Source organism: Pagrus pagrus (genome assembly GCF_965226575.1).
Source record: "Pagrus pagrus genome assembly, chromosome: 7".
NCBI lineage: Eukaryota > Metazoa > Chordata > Actinopteri > Spariformes > Sparidae > Pagrus > Pagrus pagrus.
Window position 1 is genome coordinate 30,431,119 of NC_140191.1, and position 23,985 is coordinate 30,455,103.

The 23,985-nt window shown below is 44.5% G+C and overlaps 2 protein-coding genes across 3 annotated transcripts; one reads left to right on the forward strand and one right to left on the reverse strand.

Moving 5' to 3' along the window:
* The first annotated feature begins 2,014 nt into the window (after positions 1-2,014).
* rbm42 (RNA binding motif protein 42) lies at positions 2,015-10,803 on the forward strand. 2 transcript variants are annotated; one of them, XM_084358145.1, is made up of 12 exons: positions 2,015-2,321; positions 2,606-2,662; positions 2,879-3,014; positions 3,200-3,269; positions 4,242-4,304; positions 4,683-4,837; positions 6,814-6,990; positions 7,129-7,263; positions 8,190-8,307; positions 8,609-8,706; positions 10,219-10,315; positions 10,536-10,803. In XM_084358145.1, exons 2-12 carry the CDS (start codon positions 2,607-2,609, stop codon positions 10,646-10,648), a joined length of 1,218 nt encoding a protein of 405 aa, XP_084214271.1. In that variant the 5' UTR covers positions 2,015-2,321; position 2,606; the 3' UTR covers positions 10,649-10,803. The 2 variants fall into 2 exon arrangements, with proteins under 2 accessions (XP_084214271.1, XP_084214272.1); XM_084358146.1 differs by having other exon boundaries at positions 2,017-2,137.
* Positions 10,804-13,300: 2,497 nt separating this feature from the next.
* On the reverse strand, positions 13,301-22,261 carry ppox (protoporphyrinogen oxidase). Its single transcript, XM_084358286.1, has 13 exons — positions 22,119-22,261; positions 21,284-21,370; positions 20,147-20,281; positions 18,889-19,004; positions 18,398-18,530; positions 18,134-18,278; positions 16,536-16,729; positions 15,701-15,761; positions 15,330-15,448; positions 14,455-14,568; positions 14,185-14,334; positions 13,930-13,972; positions 13,301-13,826 (listed from the first exon to the last, which is right to left on the reverse strand). The coding sequence occupies exons 2-13, from the start codon at positions 21,365-21,367 to the stop codon at positions 13,690-13,692; spliced, it is 1,431 nt and encodes a 476-aa protein (XP_084214412.1). The 5' UTR covers positions 21,368-21,370; positions 22,119-22,261; the 3' UTR covers positions 13,301-13,689.
* Between the last annotated feature and the right edge of the window lie 1,724 nt (positions 22,262-23,985).

Below are 23,985 nucleotides of genomic sequence, written 5' to 3' on the forward strand. Positions count from 1 at the left end.
CCGTTGGATCTCTTCGCCTGGACTGCCCGGTCTGACAGCGCACACACACACACACACACTTATGCGCTGATAAAGAGGTGGGTGATCGATTTGCCTGGCATCGATTGATTCAGCACAGCAGCACCTCGGTGGACAGCTCCCATTAAGAGCTTCTTAAGAAGCTTCTTTGGCTTGATCTTCAGGTTCTCCTAAGAAGGCAGTTAAGAACGCATCTGGGAAACACCCGCATCTTAGCGCTCCTTCTTAGCCGAACCCTTCTTAAGAGCCTTCTTAAGTCCTTAAGAACGATCGAATCTGGGAAACGCGGCCAATGACATCAGCATATTGGGTTCAACTAAAAAGATTTTGAAAGGAACACCCTTCCACTGAGGTTTAAATGGATGCTGGGAGTAAACTACGGTCAATGACGGAGATTTTGAATGGAACATACATTTGTAGACAAGATAGGTTTGAAGGAGTAGTTAAAATAACTCTATGGATTTTTGTTAGTTTATACAGATCAAAGAATCCTGGTGATAGGCATGAAGGAACTGCTACCAGAATTTAGTACCTAGTCAATTCAGTTTTATTTATATAGTGCCAATTCATGACAAAAGTCTGTCTGTCTGTGGTTCACATATCTTGACAGCTGTTCGTTTGATCTACTTCATACTTGGCAGGTTTGTTGCCAAGGACCATAGGAAGTGCAGTGTTGAATTTGGTGCAATTTGTACAAACGACACTTTCAATATACATTTTTTTTAATAAACGTGAACACCAACCTGTGCTGAACAGTGAGAGATGAGGGTGGCTGTGAGTGAGTCTTTCCCTGTATGTGACAGAGCTACGAGCATGTTGTTACAGTCACTGTAAAGTGCATGCTGTTATTACTGAAGTGAGTCATAAAGTGTGTAGATAGGCTCAGTTTGCAGTATAATAGTTAGTTACTGAAACAGAAGAGAAATTAAAAGTCTATGCAACGTTACTACATCTTCCCGCATTTTTCATGGCAGAGTTGGTCCAGATGCAATATTCCTATAAATTGATCACAATGAAAGTCCCCCATTACGCAGTTATTAGCTTTTAATTTGAAGCCGCAAAATCAGGAAATGTTGGCTTTTTAAAAGCTTTTATACTGAAGCAGCAAAATCAGGAAACATGGGGTTTTCACCAGCAGGAACTGAACTCCTGAAACAGGTGAGGGTAGTGTTAAACCAACTACTGTTCAGAGCTGCGGCTATAGAAAATAACGAGGGTCTGAGGACAGAGGATGTTGTTCACTGTACAGATTGTAAAGCCCACTGAGGAGATGTGATTGTGATTTTGGGATGTATAAATAATATTGATTTGATTTCTTTATGGAGAGGACCTGGATGTAGACACAGCGTGGTGAAAGAGTGCTGTCAGCAGTGGAAGTTGGTCTTCGTGTGTTTTTTAACAGTATATATATATATAACAGTATATTCAGCTGCTGCCACAGCAATGATTTTAAAAACACACTTTATAACCTTATTCATTGATTTTGGTGAAACAGTCTCAACTCAGTGGTTTACAGAGTTTTCTGATGGACAGTTATCTTTATGCTCAGGTAAGTTAATAAGCTAAAAGCTGCGAGGTACTTGTCGTTGCTAGTAGCAGTAGTATAAAGAGGAAGATGAAGAGAAAGGCGCTCAGTGCATCATGGGAAATCCCCCAGCAGGCCCCAACTATAAGCTTTATCAAAGAGGAAGGTTTGAAGCCCACTCTTAAACACAAGAGAGGGTGTGTGCCTCCCCAACACACTGGGTCATGTTAGTATCTATCAGAGACTGACTGAACTGTCAGTACGTTCAGCAGAAATGATTGCAGTCATGTTTGGCCTTCAGTGGTTCAGTGGTTCAGCCAGTACAGCCATCAACACTGAACAGTCTGACTCTCACACTCAGCAGCAGTCACACAGGTGTAGAAGCACAGCTGTGTTGGTCCCTGCCCATGTGGGTGTCAAAGGCTATGACCACTAGGGGGCGGTGTGTACCTTTAAGTCGATCCGCCAATAACCGCACAGAAGAAGAAGAACATCGCTGCTCACTAGCTACTAGCTAGCTAGCTCTCGTCTTTGTTACTGAGCAGTAAACTGAATGACAAAGTAGAAATCTGCAATTCAATATACAGCAGTAACGTGAGTGTTGACGTCAGTGGTTAACTGGTCTATAGAGTAGCGGTACAGATAGATGAACTGCTACATTAGCTAGCTTCTGATGTGCTAGCTAATGCTAGCTCAGTTAAAACCCTAAGCGTGTTAGGTTAACACAGTCAGCAAGAGGTAACGATTCATATCGTAAGCGCCGAAACTGTTGATTAAGGTAAGTGTGCATATTATCGTGATCATGCAAATAATATCATATCAAAAGTAAACTTAAATAACATCCACCGCAGACTCTCCAGTGCAAACTACCAAATCTGCTTTTCAGGGTAAATCAGTGAAATAAGTTGTAACGCCTTCTCAGTCTAAAGAACAACGTGGGGCCTTTGCAATGAAGTTATTTTATGTCATGTGTCTCAAGTATTCAGCTGATGCGTTGTTCTGTGATGAAGCTATATTGACAGATCGTCTGGCTGGTCTCTGATCTGTGTTTTTGTCCTGTAGCATGGCGCTGAAGTCAGGAGAGGAGCGTCTGAAGGAGATGGAGGCAGAGATGGCTCTGTGAGTACAACACAACACCACACAACTACTGCGTTTCTCTTATCCAGCTTGTACTTGTAACAACAGTGGGGCGTGTGTGGAATCGCTCACTTCCAGTCCTTGTCCAGCCTCTCAGGGAATTTATGTTCAGCTTCTGTTTTTCTGCACCAGTTTTCAGTTTGTTGATGAGTTATATGCATTTTCTAACACCCTGTCTCTGTTCCTCTCTTGCTGTAGGTTTGAGCAGGAGGTTCTTGGTGGTCCGGTACCAGTATCTGGAGGCCCATCAGTTATGGAGGCAGTGCCTGTAGCTCTGTCTGTTCCAGCGGTTCCACTAGTGCGGCCCATCATAGGCACCAACACCTACAGACAGGTGTGTACTCTGGTGCCAGAGTCTAGAGAGTAATGTACGTCCAGCCTGCTCATTGTAGAGACCTGGATATATGTAAAGGCCAAATAAAATAGTTCTGCTGACAGAAGACATGTTTTAAAAAAAACATCTTCTGTCTGTCTCTCCATCTGTCTTTCTAACGCTCGGTGTGTCTCCCTCTCTCTCAGGTCCAGCAGACATTAGAAGCCAGAGCTGCAAGTTTTGTTGGTCCTCCACCACCAGCCTTTGTCGGACCAGGTGTGTGTGTGTGTGTGTGTGTGTGTGTGTGTGTGTGTGTGTGTGTTTATTATTTATTCTATTATCTTTATAATAGGTGTGACTGTATTTTTTTATAGAGAATTTTAAAAAGACTTAAATAAAGAGTCATGGCGTGGTACGGCTCGGTTCAGCTCAACTTGATGTGCTTTTGGGACCAGATACTTTTTCCATTTTCATTTTCCACTGCAGCTGGTTACCCCTTCAACGTAGGTAGGAATCTTTAGCTGATCATCATAGTGAAGCCAGGAGAAACTGCTGTGACATCACCTTTAATCAGGGTTCCAGACTAACTTTTTCCACTAGTAGCACTGGTGCTCCTTACTGAAAGTTTTAGGAGCAGCAGCACGACATTTAGGAGCACTGTTTGTTGTGCTGCCATTTTAAAACTGAACAATGAGCAGGGCGCACACATTTACTTTGGCTCACTGTGTGGCAGTGTGTTTTCACATCACAGACTGGATTCTCTAACAGACAAACACAGTTACAGCTACAGAGGAACGTCTGCATCTCATCATCTGACCACAGCACAGTGTTTGTGGGTGATGATCTATAAAATCGGGCTTGAATTAACCAAAAGTTGTGGACTGCAGTTTGCAGTCAGTGTGCAGGATGTCCGTGTCCTGCATGTGATGATTCTAGTGTTGATTCTCTCTAATCTAAAGTGTTTTCACTCTATTGTTTAATAGTTCAGCTTGCTTGGACCTCAAGTGAGGTGATACCAAAACAGTACCAGGTACTATCCACGATATAGCCAAAAACGAATGAGTCGGGCCGAGCTGAGCCGAGCCGTGCAATGGAAACACGTGATGTGTAAACTAACTAGTTAACAATGCTCCACAGGTGCTTAAGAACACATTATGGTGTCTCACAGCCTAGACTCCAGTTTGTTGTCATGCTGTGCCTTTTTACGTGTTTCATTAACACTTGCTGTGTGTTGTGTGTCTTTCCCAGTCCCTCCAGTACGTCCTCCTATGATGAGACCAGCCTTTGTCCCCCATATCCTGCAGAGACCTGGTAAAGTTACCTTTGACAGTCAGATTAGAGTTCAGATGTAATAAGCATCTTTGGAAACACTATATAGGAGAAATGAAGCATTGTATTGTGTAGTGTTTAGGGTTATCTGTTGGCAGAGATGTGCTATAATATTTGTAATGATGTTTTCATCAGTGTATAAGCATGTGAAACTGAGATGAATGGTGTTTTTGTTACCTTAGAATGAGCCCTTTATATTTACAGAGGGAGTGGGATGGCATGTTTCTGCCAGAGCCCAAAACACACCAACAATTTAGACCATTAAATGACCTTTGCTCGTATCTGGCAGGCTTGATTCCCTGCCTTCCTTCACAGCACAGTGTTTGTGTGTATTTCAATATCCTAACGCTGTGTTGACAGTTGGTCAGAGGATGCAGATGATGCGTGGTCCTCCCATAGCGCCTCCTCTGCCCCGGCCTCCTCCACCTCCTCCCATGATGCTCCCTCCTACCATGCAGGGCCAGGCACCTCAGGGTCCTTCTCAGCCCATCCAGCACATGGCTGCTGCTCCTCAGGTGAGAGCTCAAAGATGCAGACACTGTTGGCAGGACATTCACTCAGGGGTGGTGAGCCACCGAACCTGGGACATCAGTCTGTGTGCATAATATCCCTTTATGTCCCACTGAAACTTATTGATATTTACTGATATTGTCAGCAGTTACAGTTCCTGTAAACAGTAAAGTAAAACTAATTTAAACTTAACTTCTCACTTGTGTCAACAAGAGTGTTTCTAATTTGGCTGGACTGCAGCAAAGCCGAGGCGGCTGAGTTACTGCGTAAGTAAAATGAGTTGAATATAGCACCGTTCACAGAGCACTGTCACAAGGTGCTGAACTGCATAACACATCAAAACCATAAAAACAGCAAAATGGGGGGAAAAATAAAACAAATAAAAGCATACAGATTATAACACAAGATATCAGCAGGTGAGACAAAAGCTCATTTGAATGAATAAGTCTTCAGTTGCTTTTTAAAAGCATCAACACATTAGAGCTGTGAATCTTCACTGGACTCATGATCGATTATGAATCAGCTGTCAACGATTCAAATGCACAACGATTCTCGATGCGTCTCAGTGTGTGTCATCCTCAGTGATCTATATCACTGCACATGGCTACTTTTACATCATTTACATTCCCCTTTTATTCTGAAGGTCCTTCCAACAATTAGACTATAGCAGTCTACACAATAAAAGCTGCATCTTTTCAATACATAAACATTACAAAGACAAAACATGTATCCATCTGCAGTGTCTTACATGTAAGTTGTTATCTACAATAATATTGTTTTTACATGGCAGCTTTAAGATAAGGCATCTATTGACTCTGCTGCACACACCTCTCTCAGAGCTGGATGTTAAAGTTGAGCTGAGGCCGGACAATCAACAATCAACAAAAGCCGCAGACCCTCGATTATGTTCTGTCTCGGTACAGAAGTTTCCACACCTCTACAACAGAGACTGCATAGCGTAGGTCTATAGGAAGAGCATGTTATAGTGTTGGAGCCACCACTTCAGAAGCACAGTCACCTCTTGTTTTCAGACCAGACTGGGGCACCACCAGTAAGCCCTGGTCACAGGACCTATGTGACCGACTAGGGAGATCAGGATGGAGCAGCTCAGAAATATAGGCAGGAGGTCACCGAGGTCTCTAGGACTGGTCTGTGCAGTACAGGACATAATACTACAATACTTTTGGCCCAATTTTGACTCCATACAGTAGCACATGGGGAGAGGAAGAGGCCAGATGTTCAACTGACATTTGTTGTGACAACTTTATGAAGAGTTTAAGAAACATTCATGTCAGACACGCCCGTCTACGAACCAATCAATGGCAAGTAAAGGTAGATGCAGTTCACTCAGGTGATAACAGGACTTACTGCAGGTATGTCATGTATAGTTGTTTAGTGCATAATTGATGATGCGTGTCCCTCCTGTATCCATTAGACATCAGTAACTAGCGCATACCGTGCACACAGTACATCATATTCGTGCAGATGGCACAGAGGTGGTACAATACCTGCTATTCTCCATGAGGCAGTTAAACTGAAAAAAGGCATGAAAGCTGCTGCTGTGAGACGTGGAGACAGTGGATCTGAACCGTCACAGTCCAGCTCAGAGCAGAGTAGGAAAGAGAAAAGCTTGAGGGAGAGTGCAGCTAACAGAATAACTTCTCTTTCAAGTCAAACATCCGAACATGTGAGTAGTGGAAATGATTGTTCTTGCAACTGCATTTAGGACTTTTTTTGACTCAAATGTAGCTGAACCTGGTCATGTGACATGCTATTCCAGTAGGCTACACCTAACTTTTACTGGGACCACAACAAAAAATCGCAGGCATACATTTAATATCCAGCAATTCACATCATAAACACGACCGCTGACCATGCATCATCCGGCCTTTAAACCAGGTTTCCACATCAGTTGTCTCGGGGGCAGTCTGGTGGCATACGTTCTGACATCTCTCTGCATCTGCTGGTGTGTTTCTCCCAGGTCCCTGATATGGTCTCGATGGTGTCCCACCCAGCCCCACCCACAAGACAGGGACCCCCACCTTCCATCAAAGCAACACCGTCCATCATCCAGGCAGCACCGACCCTGTACTCTGCTCCTCCTGCACCTGTTGGACACAAAAGAAATGATGTCAGAGCTCAGAGACAAGCAAGAATGGTAAAATAATGTGCTCTGCTTCAAGCATTATGTTCTGAGAGGTAGATGTGTGCTGCTCGTGTTTCCTGGACCTTTATGTCAGAACGCTTACGTGTGTGTGTGTGTGTGTGTGTGTGTGTGTGTGTGTGTGTGTTTCAGGAGGAGCTGGCAGCTCGGGTTGCAGAGCAGCAGGCAGCAGTGATGGCAGCAGGTCTACTAGACAAGAAGGAGAGTGAAGACAGCAGCACTGTCATTGGACCCAGCATGCCTGAGCCTGAGCCCCCTCACATTGAGGTACATTGAACAGCCGCAGTATGTTTTCTATAGTTAACTGTGACCAGTTAACCAGTCAGTTGAGTGTGTGTCAAAACCTTTTACACTGCTTACATATTGTTGGTGTCTTTTACTGCATATGATAATTCATACTCAGTCAGAAAGTAGAACTGAAGTGACATTCAGTACAAGATGATTACTAGTTAAAACATTTCCAAAAGGACCTGCAGTCGTTTGCATTTTGTGACTTTCGATTGAATACAATTTTTAAGAATAGAGTTAAAATCTCGTCTCGTTCTCTTTAAACCAGTATCGTGTCGTGTCTTGTGAGCGGAGTGTATCGTCACACCCCTATGACTGAGTGTAAATGGTGAAATCAGTTGAAACGGTGTTAAATATGAGGGTACACGGTAGGTAGGTAACCTAATTCGTAGAACAAGTAGTAATTCTTAGAAAAGTTATAAAAATACCAGGAGAGAGTGAGAAGTTGAACCAGGAGGGACTTTACCTCCATACGTCACCTGTAGGACCAGAGACAGTGTAGGTCAGACATACAAGCACACACTATAAGGGTGGACATAAGTCTAATGTCTCATTAGCCCACGTGGCTCCGAAGAGTTGAGAGTGTGTATCCAATATGCTTACCTTCTCAATAACTGATCTATGATGTGGCTCCCTGAGGGTGAGGAGTGACTCTCTCAGGACCTTGTGGTGCCTTGCTGTGCACAGGGTATCTTTTGTTTTTTGGGTCCAACACACTGTTGCTGTAGATCAGGGGGACGCCAACACTACTGTGAATGAATGCATGCTAAACTTATTGCAAAACAACTTCAGACTGAAAATATTGTGAAGATATAGTTTTCACCTCCATAAATATCTTATCAATCATATATGATTAAAGACATTTTGTGTGTGTGTGTGTGTGTGTGTGTGTGTGTGTGTGTCAGCCTGTGGAAAGTGCTACAGAGGACAAAAAGAAGGCGAGGGTGGAGAAGGTGAAGAAGTGTATCCGCACCGCAGCAGGGACCAGCTGGGAGGACGCCAGCCTGCTGGAGTGGGATTCAGGTACTGAAGGACTGAGTGTTCAGTCCAAACAGCCTCAGAGCTCTGATGGATAAAGACTGGAACATAAACATACATAACATAAACATAAGGACTGGAACATAAACTATGATATTACTCTTGAATACTAATCACTAATAACTCGTCATCCCCTGACAACACCAAACATTTATTAATATGACGGGTATCTTTAAGCGTCCTCAGTGACCGTATTGATTACCTGCTGCATGATGAAGGTCAGATTGTCTCTCTGACAGTGTTCTCATCATGTTTGTGTGAATCCTGTTTCTTGTCCTTGTTGCAGATGATTTCCGTATATTCTGTGGTGATCTGGGTAATGAGGTCAATGATGACATACTGGCCAGAGCCTTCAGCAGATACCCATCGTTCCTCAAAGCCAAGGTTGGTTGTTTTCTGCCGTTTTCTGCAAACACTTCAAGGAACTGACAGGAGTGATGAGTACACACAGCAGAGATCTACAGGTGTCTGAGCACCCTGAACGTTTTACTCACCAGTCAGTTGAATTATGGTAAATGCAGTATCAGTATGGTAGTATGGAGTTACACTCAGCCACACATTGATTACATCACTTGGCCATCGCCTTCAAGTTGTTTTACTATTTTAACAGACGTTGCAATTACTAACTCATCTGCTCTGCAGCGCCAGCAGCAGGGTCGCCACAAAGAGTAGCAGGAATCACATTTCATGTTAAGACGATGGCGGTAGATTTGCTATCATAGCAAAAAGCAAAATGGTAAATGGTCTTGTATTTCTACAGCGCTTTACCAGTCTTCAGAGTGCTCGAGGAAGCAAAGTGCCTATTTGAAATATTCCGAACCTGATGACATTAATGAGGGAAAAGGAGTTGTGACCTCACTGTGATGTTGAAGGTGTGCAGCCTGTTGCCTGCAGCTCTTCATCTAACAGCTGCTTCTAGTTCCAGTTCTCCCACAGACTGAATGAAAATACATATTTAAAACTTATCTGCTGTCAAACAATGCTGAAGATGAAAGTTGTTCTGATGTGTAGAAGTGGAGTGGTTTGTGCTAAACTCAATTAACACATTTACTGAGACTAGCCTCCTCAGATTAGTGGTCAACTTGTGTTTCATCAGTTAAACGCTTTTAATGTGAAGCTGCAACAGGAGGACCTGGACTTGTTATTGTGGCAACCATACTGAGCAGCCAGCCCACTAATGACATCTGGGCCTCCATATTATTCAGGATAATCTTAGACCCATTCAAACAATTTCCTGTTTCCTGAGAAATATCATTTTAAAGCAGCTCTATGTTACAATTTGTAGCAGTTTACATGTATGACTCACTTTGCTGTTGGCCATATGTGAGCATATTGTAGCGTGACTTGAACAATGAGACCTTCCTGTCTGGATGATGTGTTGAAGCTGTTTAATGCTGCTGGACTGTGGTTTTCTTTGTGAAGGACTCATTCCAAAGGATGTGACTTTATGTACATTCTTGAGTGTCTTGTCTCAGTTCTAAACACAAAGTGCCTTCAGTTTTAAGCACCTGCTGTAGAACGTGAAAGGACTTGTTGAGCGTTGTTAGCCAGCCATCCGGATGAGAAGGAGAGAGAAGCTGGTCTGTCTTCAAGAGAATCGGACGAAACAAAGGACACATCAAGCGTGCACAAGAACAAGAAGCATCTTGGCGTGCACAGGGCTGCAGCTCCATCAGGTCACAGCGAGTCCAACCTGACCTCCAAACCAGCCCGGGAGGAGGACAAGAGACAAACCAACCTGATGAAGACTGAACCAGAGCTTTGACCAATCATTTGTTTATACAATGAAGGATTTTGAATTATTTCTACAAGGTGCCTCTTCTCAGCAGACGGATCACAGACCATTGACCTTTAATTGTACCTGATGTTATACCTTAAAAATGTTGTCGTCATCAGGTGGTGAGGGACAAACGTACAGGGAAGACTAAAGGCTACGGCTTCGTCAGCTTCAAGGATCCTAATGACTACGTGAGAGCCATGAGGGAGATGAACGGTCAGTCTCTACACATTAAACTGTATAAGCTGCCTGCGCTCAACATTTTAAGGGCTTATGTGTACAAGTGGGCACTAATGTGAATTTGTTCCATTTTAAACGTGGATGCTCCTTGATGTAGAAATGACAGCCTTTAATTCTTCCACCGGGCCTCGTCCTTGGATTTATGTTCCTTACAATCACTGCTGTACTGTCTCCCTCTCACTGTGTGTTCATTCAGGGAAGTATGTTGGCAGTCGTCCCATCAAACTGAGGAAGAGCATGTGGAAGGACCGCAACATGGAAGTGGTTCGCAAGAAACACAAAGAGAAGAAGAAACTGGGCCTCAGATAGCGTTGATGCAGTGTGTGTGTTGTTCTGCCCAGTGGACGGACAGACTGACTGACTGTGTGAGAGCTTGGCTGTAATTTTGATCTGTCCTGTCAGTTGTGCTGAGGTTGTATAGGTGTTGACTATTTTCCTTAAATAAATAAAAGCATTTCTTTTTACTGGATGTTTACTGTGACAGTGTGTTCATCTGGCAGCACTGCTGCTCAGTGTGGCCCTACTCTACTGGAACTGGGCCACTGTTGCTTTGTCTGGAGAAAGGTTACTCTTCACTCATCTACATGTATGTAAGGATGAAAATGGGTATTTGAATCTAAACAAGTAACTGTGTTTACCCACGTTATCCAGCTGGCATGCTGACTGCAGGAATGTCATCCAGAGCTGTTAACTCAATGTTCATTTGACCTGTGCAGACCAGGTGTAACCACGTCTGGACCAGGGGGGTATTCCAGAAAGGAGGTTCAACAAACTCTGAGTCTATCCCTGAACTCTGAGTTGACTTACCCTGTGAAGTGAAACTCTGAGTTTTCAGTTCCAGAACAGCTGATCTGAGTTAGGTAAGTCGACTCTGAGTATGTTAACTCTGAGTTGAGCTCGTGCCTGACGACTAGTAAAAAGCCATCATCAATGGAGCTCCGATACTGTGATTCACCATGGCAACAGGGGAGAAAACAGGAAGCAGACATTTTCTGGGGGGAAAAAAGTAACACGGCTGCGGCCCTATAAAAATCACTGACAGAGTTTTAGATGCGGTCTTCTTTTCATTTTGAATGTAACATCACTTTATTTTATATTAGCCTTTGAGGAAGTGGTTGAATGTTGTTCAATGTTTTAATTTATTTTATATATATATATATATATTATTTAATTTAAATCGGCTGAAAATGAAATATAAAAACAGTCTCACGATGGCTCCTCACTTTGGTTTTATTTCACATATTAAACAAAGTAAAAGTTTATTCAGTGGATATTTTAACTTGTAGTAGCTTTTACCACCAACAGATGCTGTTTAACACACATCTGTGTCCTAACATCCTGCTGAGTAGATGAACATGAAGTGGTGCTCAACTCCACCTCCACCACGTCCGACAGAGGCAGAGGAGCTGGTCCTGAGTCAGGTCGATGGGTGACCAGAGGCTGAGGGCGTCACTCACCCCCAGGACCCAACATTAGAGGCAGACACACACTTACTGTCTACAGATTGAACTAGAAGTCATTTAATCTTATACTCAATGCGGCGGCAAACTAGAAACACAGACTTTGAAATTACGTTGTTGGAAAAAATACAATAGGCTATACTGATGGTTACTTTTGTAGCTATCAGTGGGAAATAAAGAAAGCCAAATGAAATGTGAGTAATTTCTCCTTTTCTGGCTGATGGAAGGTGTTTGATTAACCTGCGAAGTGATTAAAGAGGATTGTTCAGACCTGACAGCACGTCAGCGATGACGTGTAGCCTGATATTCGCTGTGGAGAATATAAATGACGGACTGATGAGAAGCGGTCTACTGTTCGGTTCAGTCCTCGTCAGGGAGTGAGAGCTCATCTAAATTAATCTAAATTCTCCTCCTGGTGTAAAACTGTGAATTATTTCTGCTTCAACATGATCGGACTGAGAAGTAAAGGACAGCCGCTGTCAGACAGCTCCGTCAGACTCAGGGTTTCTTCAGGTAAACCTGCCAGTGAGCAGGTTAGGTTCACAGAGTAAGTTACCGCAGTAACAGACCCAGAGTTTAAGTTACCTCTCTTTCTGGAACTGTAAACTCAGAGTTTCTCTCATCTCAGGGTTAACAAACTCAGAGTTTTCACAAAACCTGCTTTCTGGAATACCCCCCTGGACCTCAACAGTCCTCTTCAGCCCTTCAGATGGTCTGAGAGCAGACGCTCACACAGCTGATGGAACAGTTGAGTTTTTTTAAAAACCAAAGAATTTCTGCACAAACTGTCAGAGAGCATTTCAGAGAAGCTCACCATCCTCAGCAGGGTGTTCACCTGACTACACCTCATTGTTGGAACTGTGCCGAGTGGACCAAACACTCACCTTCGATGGTGTCTGCACTGTGGAGAACAAACACAGATCCTGTGATGAGGCCTGTGGCTGTCCACCAAAAAGTGCATCTGTGTCCCGGCTCATGATGTCCACAGAGTTCCTGTTACATTTTTTTTGTTAAAACTGCACATTATATAGTGACCAGTCAAACACGCACCTGTGCACTAATCCTGCTGTTCAATCAGCATCTCGATGACACACCTGTCTGGTGGATGGATGATCTCGACTTCACTAACACAGATTAGAAAACATTTGTGCTTAAAATCTGAGAGAAATAATTCCTCTGTGTGCACAGAACAAATCTTGACTCTTTTAACTTGTGAGAAAAGGAAGCAAACGCATCATGTTTCTATTTTTGTTGCTCAGCATCTTTCTGGCTGGCAAATCCTGACCTGCCTCACCTCACATTGGGACATTATAAAGTTCTTACAGGCGTGAAGAGGTGAAGCTATCAAGTATTTCACATGAAATGTGTAAAATGGACAAGTCTGACAAGACCTGGCAGCTGTAGTTGATGTCGATACATTCAGGTCATAAATGCTCCTCGTAATAAAACCATGAAATCTTTGCCACACAGCAGGTGATGAAGGAGGAACATGACAAACGGCTCACAGTACAATAAGGCTTTACTTATAGTGCAAATCACATTCATCAGATCAGACTTCTTTAAAAGCAGTAATGATGTCAGCGTATTTGTCCCAGATGATGTTTGAACACGCTGACGTTAGAACATTCAGGAACATGAGGTCTGAGGTCACAGTGAGACAGGAACCTGTGCCTGCAGTCTGAACACATTCAGATCAACCCAACCCGTCATTATTACACACTGTTAAATTACAATATGAATCATACACAATGTTAGTGAAGCCAGATGAGCTTCCCCATTCAGCATCTGTACCGACCAGTCTTCTCATTCTCAGGTCAGCTGACCTCAGTAACCTGCAGTGACTTGATCACAAGCTCATACCAGCAGCTGTGCTCGTGTCCACCAGCTCCATCAAACCTCGGCTCCCAGTAACTCCTCCACAGCTGATCGTCCATTAAAGATGACATCGTTGACTGACACGCCACCATAGGATGAACCAATCAGAGACAGCGAGAGATTCTTCTCCTTTATGAAGTTACACATGGTCTCTGGACAGACAGACAGACAGACAGACAGACAGACGGACGCAGATTACACAAGGCTTCAGAACATCTGATCATCTTTAATTGTGAGTTTTCAGTCAAGACTCACCGACTCTTCGAAAGTGTCCCAGATGATACTGAGGTATACAATCCTGAGGAGAGAACACAAGACTCCATCACTGTTACACCACCACAAGTACAGTCGGCTGCAGTGTCAGTGAGACGTATTCAATTACAACAAGCTATCATCAACAGTGAAACAACAGAGAAGCCCGACTGCATTTCTGACGTGAATCAGTAACAAGTTTGGAATTAACGTTTATTTATACACACACACACACACACACACACAGGCCTGCCATACCCTGTGTAGAGCCACCCAGCTCCAGCTGGGTGCTGTGGTGACCCCCAGGTGGCGCTGCACTGCCTCAGTGGCTCTCAATAAAAGATGCTCCTCTGTTACTGCGTCTGGGTCCCCAAACACTTCCTGGAACCAGGCCCCGCCCATCATCACCTGGAAGACATGAGGTGTGATCAGTCGCCTCCTCAGTCCTTCTCTTACCACTGGTCTTTAAACGTCCTGAGGTCAAGGAGAGGTGTGTGTGTGTGTGTGTGTGTGTGTGTGTGTGTGTACCGTCAGTCTGGTCGTCTGTCCATCAGGTCTGTTGTGTTGAGGGAAGGGAACAGAATCATAGACCACCCCGAGTACACCGTGATCCTCTGATGATGGAAGCAGGTGACCGAACCCCTGCACACACACAGACACACACACACACACACACACACTGCTATCAGTTTCATGACTTTACTGCTGAAGCTCAACAACAGCTGACTCTGAATACATGATGTTTCACCATCAGTGTTATGTGGATTTGTTTGGCTTAAAGGAGCTCTGTGTGGTTCTGGAGAAGAAATTCAAAGTCAGAACTTTAATATGTACAATATTAATGAGGTAATAATACAAACTGTTTCCATCAGTGAATAAACGAGCTGTTCTCAGAGGAAAATAAGGTCCCAGAACACTGTTTGAAGCTAGAAAGGTGGCAGGGTCCGCCACATATAAACTGTATAAACTGTGTTGTCCTTCAAGGTCTGTTGGTTTATTCAGTCATGAAAACAAAGAGAGTTTGTTTATTTAGTTTGTTTATACATAAAATAATCAGCCAATGAACATCTTTCTCTGCTCATTAACATTTCGAACACAAAACAACAGTCTGCTCCTTTAATGTTGGCATCTGAGGAGGGTCACTGGGTCATGAGGAGTCTACGGGCCACAATGAGCGTGTCTGTTTATGTCATATAGAGATCAGCAGAGACTTCTGTAACAACGTGCTCGTACCTCAGGCAGGTGAACAAACAGTTCACAGTTCAGAACCGAACCCAATTTTCTAATCAGTATGAGAACAATCCATAAATGTAACGGCCCCTGCAGAGCCCTGTTCAATGAAGTGTGTGTGTGTGTGTGTGTGTGTGTGTGTGTGTGTGTGTGTGTGTCTCACTGTGACTCACCGTTACAGGCAGAATGGAGCCTTCATACTCCAGGTTTACCACAGCGACTGTTACTGATGAGATGTCCTGCAGCTGCTGGATGAGAGGCTGGCAGGAGGAGGGGAGGGCTGCAGACAGGGCTGGGGGACAGACAGACAGGTGTCACAGCAAGAACATCCGTTTTCTTTCTCCTGTCCATCATCTTAGAATGACTTCTATCGTTTATCATTACATCTGTAGGTTATAATTGACAGTCTGAAGGACGGTCATCACACTGCAGCTACAGTTTACATGAGCTTAGTTCCTGCTGAGGACATGACTGATCTAATCCAGTGTCTTCTTCACGTCACACACAAAAAACATTCAGTCATATTCTGTGAAGCACCACTTACCTTTAGCAGGCAGCGCAGAGATGATGTGGTCAGCTGATACGACTCCGTCCTCCAGATGGATCTGCAAACACAAGCACTCACATGGAGCATGAAACCAGCCAGATCACACACACAACAACCTCCGCTCAGACATGGTGACGTTCAGTAGGTACATGTTTCACACCGTCTTTTCCTCTGCCGATTGGTTGCTAACCGTCAAGAAGGCGGGTCTTATCTAACATGAGCCTCTCAGAGTGCAGAGAGGAGGAGGAGAGTCAGTGCTGCTGATCGTCCCTGCCTCAGTCAGCAGATCAGGTCTACACAGACAACCCTTCCATGGTTTTCAAACTGACTAAAAATAAAACATGTCAATCAGTCTGGACCAAAGCGGTGGACCAACAGATACCACCGACCCAGAGCCACTCCAGAACCATCCAGCTCAACACAAGGTTCTGTATGTGTCACACTGACGTGCACGCAGCACAGTGTGCAGTGAAATGAGTTGAGAGAAAGAGAGAGAAGTAAGAGGAAGATGAAAATAAAGTAGAAAATGTTACACTTTGTAAACATGTTTACACATTATACTCTATACATATCAGACACACTACAAATACACAAGCACAAACTATAATGGATGTTGCACAAAAATTAAAACGAGCCTGAAAATCATGTCTGTGTTCACACCATGTCTGTGTCCACACCATGTCTGTGTCCACATCATGTCTGTGTCCACACCATGTCTGTGTCCACACCATGTCTGCTGTAGAGCTGTGGACAGGGGGACAGCTCACCAGACTGGAGCAGCTCCCTCTCCCCTCCACACTCATATGGTCCAGTCTATAATCTCCACACTGACCTTCCAACCAGCAGCTGAAGGACTGATGTGTTTCACAGCTGCGTCTCTGTGGAGCTGCACCTTCCCGCTCTGCTGGAGGTACTCCGTGATGGACTCTGGGAGGGACTCCACTCCCCTGCGTAGGGACCACTGAGCCCAGGACTCCTTGATAGATCTCTGAGCCAGAGGGCCGGGGGGGACCACGGGACTGGGACCTGCATGTTTCACACAGACAGTTTAGTTCCTAGCCTCACTGCATCGGCTCCCAGTTCACATAAGATCAGACTTTCAGGTGCTGCTGATAACATACAAAACTGTGCACAGCCTCGCCCCGACATACATGTCAGATCTCATTGTACCATATATTCCACCTCATGCATTATGCTCTCAGGATTCAGGGCTCCTGATGGTTCCCGGGGTTAAGAAGAAGTCAGCTGGCTGCAGGGCTTTTTCCTATCGGGGCCCCTTTCTCTGGAATAACCTCCCAGCTGACATCAGAGAATCTGGCTCTATTGACGCATTTAAATCTAAACTCAAAACGTACTTCTTTGACTTGGCCTTTAATTAATCCTCGACTTGGATTGCTAGCTTCTAGCCCCTGGGATCATCTACCTCTCCTGGCTCCTGCTGCCTCACATACTGTCAGATCTGGATCGTCACCTGGGCTCCGCTGGATCCTTGCTCTCCTCATATCTGTACATCTGTCAAATGTGATGCCTCTTCACTCTGATCCTTTCTGTTTTACTGCTAAGTATCTTGTGTGGCCTCTTCCAGGTCACCACGGTGACAGGAGGTCTTGTGGCTCAGACACCACTTGGCGATGTCTCGTCCTGCTCAGTCGTCTCATGGATCCACACACTTGACATATATTATAATTTGTATCAGGTATTCTGTCAATGCATCTTGTAAACTGTGATTTTGTTGTTCTGTTCTGTACATGTGACATCTATTACATGTCTGTCCATCCTGAGGTTTCTAACATCTTTTTCTCCCAGTTAAAAGGGTTTTTTTCTCAATATGTAAAGTTTATCCTCACTCAGTTCGAGGGTCTAAGGACAGAGGACGTGGTTCACTGTACAGATTGTAAAACCCACTGAGGCGATGTGATTGTGATTTCAGGCTGTATTAATAAAATCGGTTTAGTTGTGCATTACAACAACGTTTAAAACACACTGAGGAGGAAACTAAAATAAATCTAACAAACAGTGAAAAGAGGAATGCAGTTTGAGAGCAAGTACAGTACAGTAATAAACAGCTCCAGCTTTAATGAGGAAGCACAGAAAATTCATCAGAGGCTAAAAGAGTTTGGAAGTGAGATTGGAGAGTGGCGAGACTATGGATCATTTCAGATCATCTACACGTTGTTTCCATCTTTGTTTCTCCAACTACAGAACATCTGAGCACACACTGGAGCTCTTTGGATCAGAGATGCTGCTGGTGATTTCTTAAACAGGCTAATAATCATCTGTTTGATACCCAGCTGGAAGCTAGTGTAAAGACTGAAGAGCAGCACTGATGTGCTCACTTCTACTGGTTATCTGAACACAAACAGCAGCATCCTGACAGACACAGACCACTGCAGTAGAAGTTACATCAGTGTAGTAAATGCTGAAGTGTACCTGAGCCCAGCAGCATGCCCAGTGTCAGGGAGCCTCTGCTCTGCTCTGCGTTGTAGAAAAGAGGAAAACAAGAACGCACACTCAACTTCCTGCAGTCCCCCGCAAACACGCCACGACACAAACTGTCCACAGCTATGTCCGCCAGCTAGAGACGAGCAGGAGGACACGTCAAATGACAGAGAGAAACAGAATATTCATGTCAGAAGACAGACGACTTATCACTTTATTCAATGTAATCAAATAAAACTACGACCCGGTCCACACCTCTTTTCCCAGCCTCCTAGAAATAAACGAATGGATGGTCTCGTCGTCTTCCTTGCCTTTCTTCACCAGTATCTCCGTGGCAACACTCAGCAAGAGGGGACGAGAGAAGGGAGGGACAGTCCGCAGAAGTCCACTGACAGAAAGATGAGGAGACACACAGGCCATGAGTCCAGGCTTCCCCCCACCGTTAACTCCTGACCCCCATCATGTGTCAGACACCTGTGGAAGTCCTTCATGTTGTCTCCTCACAGGCCTCAGTCTGCACAGTGTGGTCTTGAAGCTGATGTCAGAACAACCATGAACCACCACAAGGTTTACAGCATGGCTTCATGTGTGAACAGAGCACGTGGACTATGTTCTCTCAGACTCCACTCACCTGCCCGCTCACTGTGCTCGCTCCATCAGAGCCTTGGCCCTGCATAAAGAGACCTGGGGACAACACTTCTCCAACAGGGAAACAGTAGCATGTGTAAACTACCTGCCAGCCTCACCTGATTCCTGAAGGCATCCTGTGGAGCTGCTTGTTAACATAAAGATATCTGTTCTGGGAGGCCACATGACTGTAGGGGACGGGCAAAATGTCTCCCCCGAGACCCAGGTCATCCACCTACACACACACACACACACACACACACACACACACACACACACACACACACATATTTATTATTCAATATTCATATTCATATTTATTATCAAACTGGTCTTATTTTAATAATACAATAATATTTAATGACTTCTTAATGACAAGAGTAAATGTTACCACCTTACTTGAGATCAAGACAATAATTCCTGACACTGTTAAAGTAAGTAAACACATCACACATGACAGTCATATTAAACACATATGGCCAAACTGCAAAAGTTCAGAACTAAACTGTATGGCACTTAGTAGACTGTACACCTCTGCCAGGGTCCAACAGTCACCTGTTAGCCAATCAAGTCTAAGCCCATATCGAACTCTGTAGCCCTGAATGAAACCACTCATAGCTGCTGAACCATAACTTAAGATCACCAGATCTGCATCAAGTTGTTCTCACTCACAGACACCAGCCACCTACACACACCTGATGCTTCTCATCAGGATCCATCAGCAGTATTCACTGACACATGAATGAACATGTTGAAAAACAGCCCATCTCACAATGTTAAAGAGAGTGAGAACAAATGTCCTGGACCCGTCACTTTAACTGGATCAGCACCCAAAGTTAATGAGGTCTACTGACCCAGTGTTGTTATCATCATCATCATCATCATCATCATCTGCTTTTCTTGCTTATTACTAATGTGAATATTAATCCTTCAGGATCAAGTTTTATGCTGACTCAGCTTCCTGTTTGCCTTGGAGGAGCTGTTGATCTGTGTAACTGGTGTGCTTCAGCTCTGGTCTGCTTCAGTATCTGGATTTTCCCCAAACTGTCCTAAGGTCCAAACGATGCCAAGTTGCCTAATTATGATTTCCTAATTATGTATTTAGTCCTTTTTTTCCTAATTCAGAAGGTCCTTTTCCTGAGCTGCTGTTTGTATCTTGTAAATGCTGTTCAGCTGTGTTCACTGTGAAGTCATTATTTGTGAGTAACTATTCCACAGCAGCAGCAGCAGCAATCATTTTCATCTGGATTAAAAACACACAAGTCATGATCAGAAGTCTTTAAAAGGATTCATCAATGATTTTAAATTGTGTAAATTACAGAAAATGATCAGTGAACACAACACTGACTACAGCCTCAGTACTCAGGCAGAACTCACCATGTTGAGTGTGTTGCGTCCCACCGCCCCAGCAGGTCGGATCCCTCTGGGTCCATGTTCAAACACGGCCCCGTCGGACCTCCTGGTGCTCCACAGCCAACCTCCAACACGACTGCTCGACTCCAACACAACGACCTGGAGAGAAACAAAGAGACCAAACTCTGCAAAGCTGCTTCAGCAGGATGATGATGTCATTAACTACAAAACACACAGAAATATAATCAGGTTAAACAGGTTGCACTGCTACAGCTTATATACACACACTTCTGACTACTTTTTCTAATGCATGTATTATTATTATTATTGTTATTATTATTATTATTATTATTATTATTATTATTATTAGTAGTAGTAGTAGTAGTAGTATATAGTATAGTAATTAGGTTCATCAGAAGGTCCTGAGCACGGAGCAGCAAAGGCTGCTGGCTGGAGTTGAGCCGTCACCGCTGCAGTTACCTGACAGGTGCTCTAAGCTCTGATGGTTCAGTCTCCACAGTGGAAGACGCTTCAGGTAAAACATTAGAAACCTTATAAAGCTTCACAAACTCTCTCTGCCTGAGCTTTCTTCTCTGAAGAAGGGGATAAGGCTGAAAGCTCTGGGCGGTAAAAGTCAGTGATCCTTTATGTTAGAATATTTTAACCACAGAATACTTAGAATGTATGAAACAAGTAGCATGGACTGCACGGAGACGGCTGGGGTGTAATGTTGTTGTGATTTGTAAAAAATGGTCTTATTTAAATGTTGTCCAGCTCGTTGCTGCCTCGTGTGGCCAATGGACAGAAAACACCCAATCCAACTAAAACTGTGACAGCTGCAGCAGCTGTAGGTGTTCTGTGTTTCAGGTGAGATGGCTGAGTGTTTATGAAGCCCTGATACTGGCTGTACAGTGTATGTCAGCTCCTGCTTCAGTCTCATGTGGGATCAATGATGGACACCATGATGAGAGCAGACACAGCTGGACATCATGTGACCGTGTACACACTGCCTCTACCTTCATGACCACTTCACTACGGCTAACAGTAGACTGAGAAGAGCTACTGAGGCTGTTGTAGTGTGTGTGTGTGTGTGTGTGTGTGTGTGTGTGTGTGTGTGTGTGTGTGTGTGTGTGTGTGTGTGTGTGTGTGAGTGTGTGTTACCTTGGCAACCTGAGGACTCTTGCAGAGGTAGTAAGATGCTGCTAAACCTCCGATCCCTCCTCCAAGGACTGCAATCGTTCTCATTAGCTGATTGTTAATGCAAAACAAACAGCATTAGTTTGTACAGAGGGTGAGGAGGGTGAGGAAGGTGAGGAGGGTGAGGAAGGTGAGGAGGGTGAGGAAGGAGAGGAGGGTGAGGAGGGTGAGGAAGGAGAGGAGGGAGAGGAGGGTGAGGAAGGTGAGGAGGGTGAGGAAGGTGAGGAGGGTGAGGAAGGAGAGGAGGGTGAGGAAGGAGAGGAGGTTGAGGAAGGAGAGGAGGGTGAGGAAGGAGAGGAGGGAGAGGAAGGTGAGGAGGGTGAGGAAGGTTAGGAGGGTGAGGAAGGAGAGGAGGGAGAGGAGGGAGGCAGCAGAGCAGTGAGACAGGGTGTGTGTGTGTCTGTGTCCTGCTGATAAGGAAACGGTTGGTCTCATTGTGTCAGCAGCTCTTCCTGTATGATCACTGACAAACAGCACAGGTACACTGAGTGAGGCTGTACAGTGTGTACAGTGTGTACAGTGTGTATCTGTTGTTGTGTCCTGTCACTCACACTGACACTCACATTCACCACATCTCTCCAGTGTTCCTGAAATATCCACACACTTCTTCTGTGGTTCTGGAGCTCTAAGTTACAAACGTGTGAGTTTAAAGTGATGATGTAAGCTGTGGTCAGTTCACACACACACTCTTGTACACACACACACACACACACACACACACACTGCTGTACACACCGGCACACACACTGACACACACACTGACTGCTCAGTATTCATTCATAAGAAGCTCCGGTGTTACCTCTGATTAGTGCTCGGTGCCTGGCGCCTGCTGTCCTCTCCCTCAGCTCTTCTTCTCTTCTCCTCTCCTCCTCTTATCCAACCCCCCGTCACTCCGCTGTGACCCGGAAATCGGGCTCCGCTTCTTCTTCTTCTTCTTCTTATTTTGGTGTTTAGCGGCAGTTGACATCCTCCATGTTGCATCTCTGCCCCCTTCTGGATAAACTCGTGTACTGCGTCACTTTTTCGACAGTCTGTTCATTATTCCAGTTAACTGCTAAAAAGAAGGAAGGCTCTGGGAGATGATGGAGAAACACAGTAAAACCAACATATCTACATCGTATGACTTCTGATGAATATGAAAGGACACACTTCAGAGAGGTTGACAGCTGACTTTTCCACCAAAATGATTGACAGGGCTGAAAATATTGTGATCAAATGAGGACCGTCCGACTGGTTCCTGCTGATGAGGCTGTAATCACCGTGAACAGGATTCTTTCCCAAACGAAATCAAGGAAGGAACAACGTGTGGATAAAAACCTCAGCTGACACCAGAGTGACATTCAGTGACGTCATGACCCTTCCTTCCTTTTTAGGTTCCTTGGTCCTTCATGGTCCCCTCCTTCATGCCTCCACACTCTTTGACCTCTGTGGCCGAAGCCTTCTGAACAGCACAGCTGAAACTTCTGATGACCTGGAGGCTCTCACACCTCATCACATCCTCCACATCTCCAAGAGATCCAGTGTTGCTATCAGGACTTTTAGACCACAGAGATCTATACATCAGGAGGAGGAGAGTGTGGTGTTTGGTGACCTCTGTTGGAAGCAGTGTGTCCCTCACCCGTAACGCAAGAGAGTCAAACATGGTCCAGAGCCAGAGGAAACCTCACTCCCGCCATCACTGCAGATGATGAGCAAAGTTCTGGAGGCCAAAGCAGATGCTAAAAGGCCCAGTCTGCACTCTCTCCCCTCAAACAGAGCACAGTACACCGGAGAGGCCTGTCACACAGGTCTGTGTGCTCCTGGAGACGGCACAGTAAGAAGCTGTGATGCTGCCAACAAAGAGGAGTCAAGAGAGACATGATGAAAGAAGCATAATGAGTCATGTCGTCAGGAATGATTCTGTTACTGTTGTCTCGTGTTAATGACTTTGTATTGTGTTGTATTATTTGCCTTGAGTGTATTTGACACAGTTAGTGGCTGTTTCACTGTTATTATTATTAGCATCAGTTGTTTTGTATATCGTTGTATTAATTGTATTATAGTTTTGGGCAATAGGGGCACAAAGCACCAGATGGAGCACTTGTTCAGGATAAAGGTGGAAGTTGTGTCACCCTGAAAGCTGTGATAGCACAAACACTTGAAGAATGACAGTGTGTCAGAACCAGAAGCTTTGTCCTCAAACATTCTGCACTCGGGCTGCGATGGACGTAGTAGCAAGAGGGTCAGAGTTCAAAGTGCACTGTTATGAAGAGGTAGTATGTCCCAACACTATGTACGGCGCTGGACCAGTATGTACTGTGTCAGGGCAGCTGCACAAAATCCTGAAAGTAAAAACACGTAAGTGATTTTGAACCCTGGATATCAGGAGATGCATCTGAAGGGAAATGTTTTGTACCATGATGAACGCAGGTTTCACTTTTCATCTGGAAAATACATCGACCCAAAACACTGAGCGGGCCAACCAGTGGACCGGTGCAGCAGTGGCCTCTGTTCTCAGTTTGTTGTTTTAAGAAAACTTTATTTATTTTATTTTTTGACAAATTTCCACTTTAATGATTATCATTGTTGTTGTGCTATGATCAGTATGTAGTGTGATAAACTATCCCCGTTTGATAAAAGCTCATTTTCAAAAGCAGCAAAGTGATTCCATCGACTTCATGAGAAAA

Bases quoted from the DNA above. Each gene is read 5' to 3' on its own strand.
- rbm42 (XM_084358145.1), top strand. From the start codon at position 2,607: ATGGCGCTGAAGTCAGGAGAGGAGCGTCTGAAGGAGATGGAGGCAGAG. The intron at 2,663-2,878 runs GTGAGTACAACA...CTCTTGCTGTAG, and splicing joins ATGGAGGCAGAGATGGCTCT to GTTTGAGCAGGAGGTTCTTG. The intron at 3,270-4,241 runs GTGTGTGTGTGT...TGTCTTTCCCAG, and splicing joins ACCAGCCTTTGTCGGACCAG to TCCCTCCAGTACGTCCTCCT.
- ppox (XM_084358286.1), bottom strand. From the start codon at position 21,367: ATGAGAACGATTGCAGTCCTTGGAGGAGGGATCGGAGGTTTAGCAGCA. The intron at 18,279-18,397 runs GTGTGGACCGGG...GCTCGTCTCTAG, and splicing joins CTAGGAGGCTGGGAAAAGAG to CTGGCGGACATAGCTGTGGA. The intron at 14,335-14,454 runs GTACACACACAC...CATGTCTTCCAG, and splicing joins GACAGACGACCAGACTGACG to GTGATGATGGGCGGGGCCTG.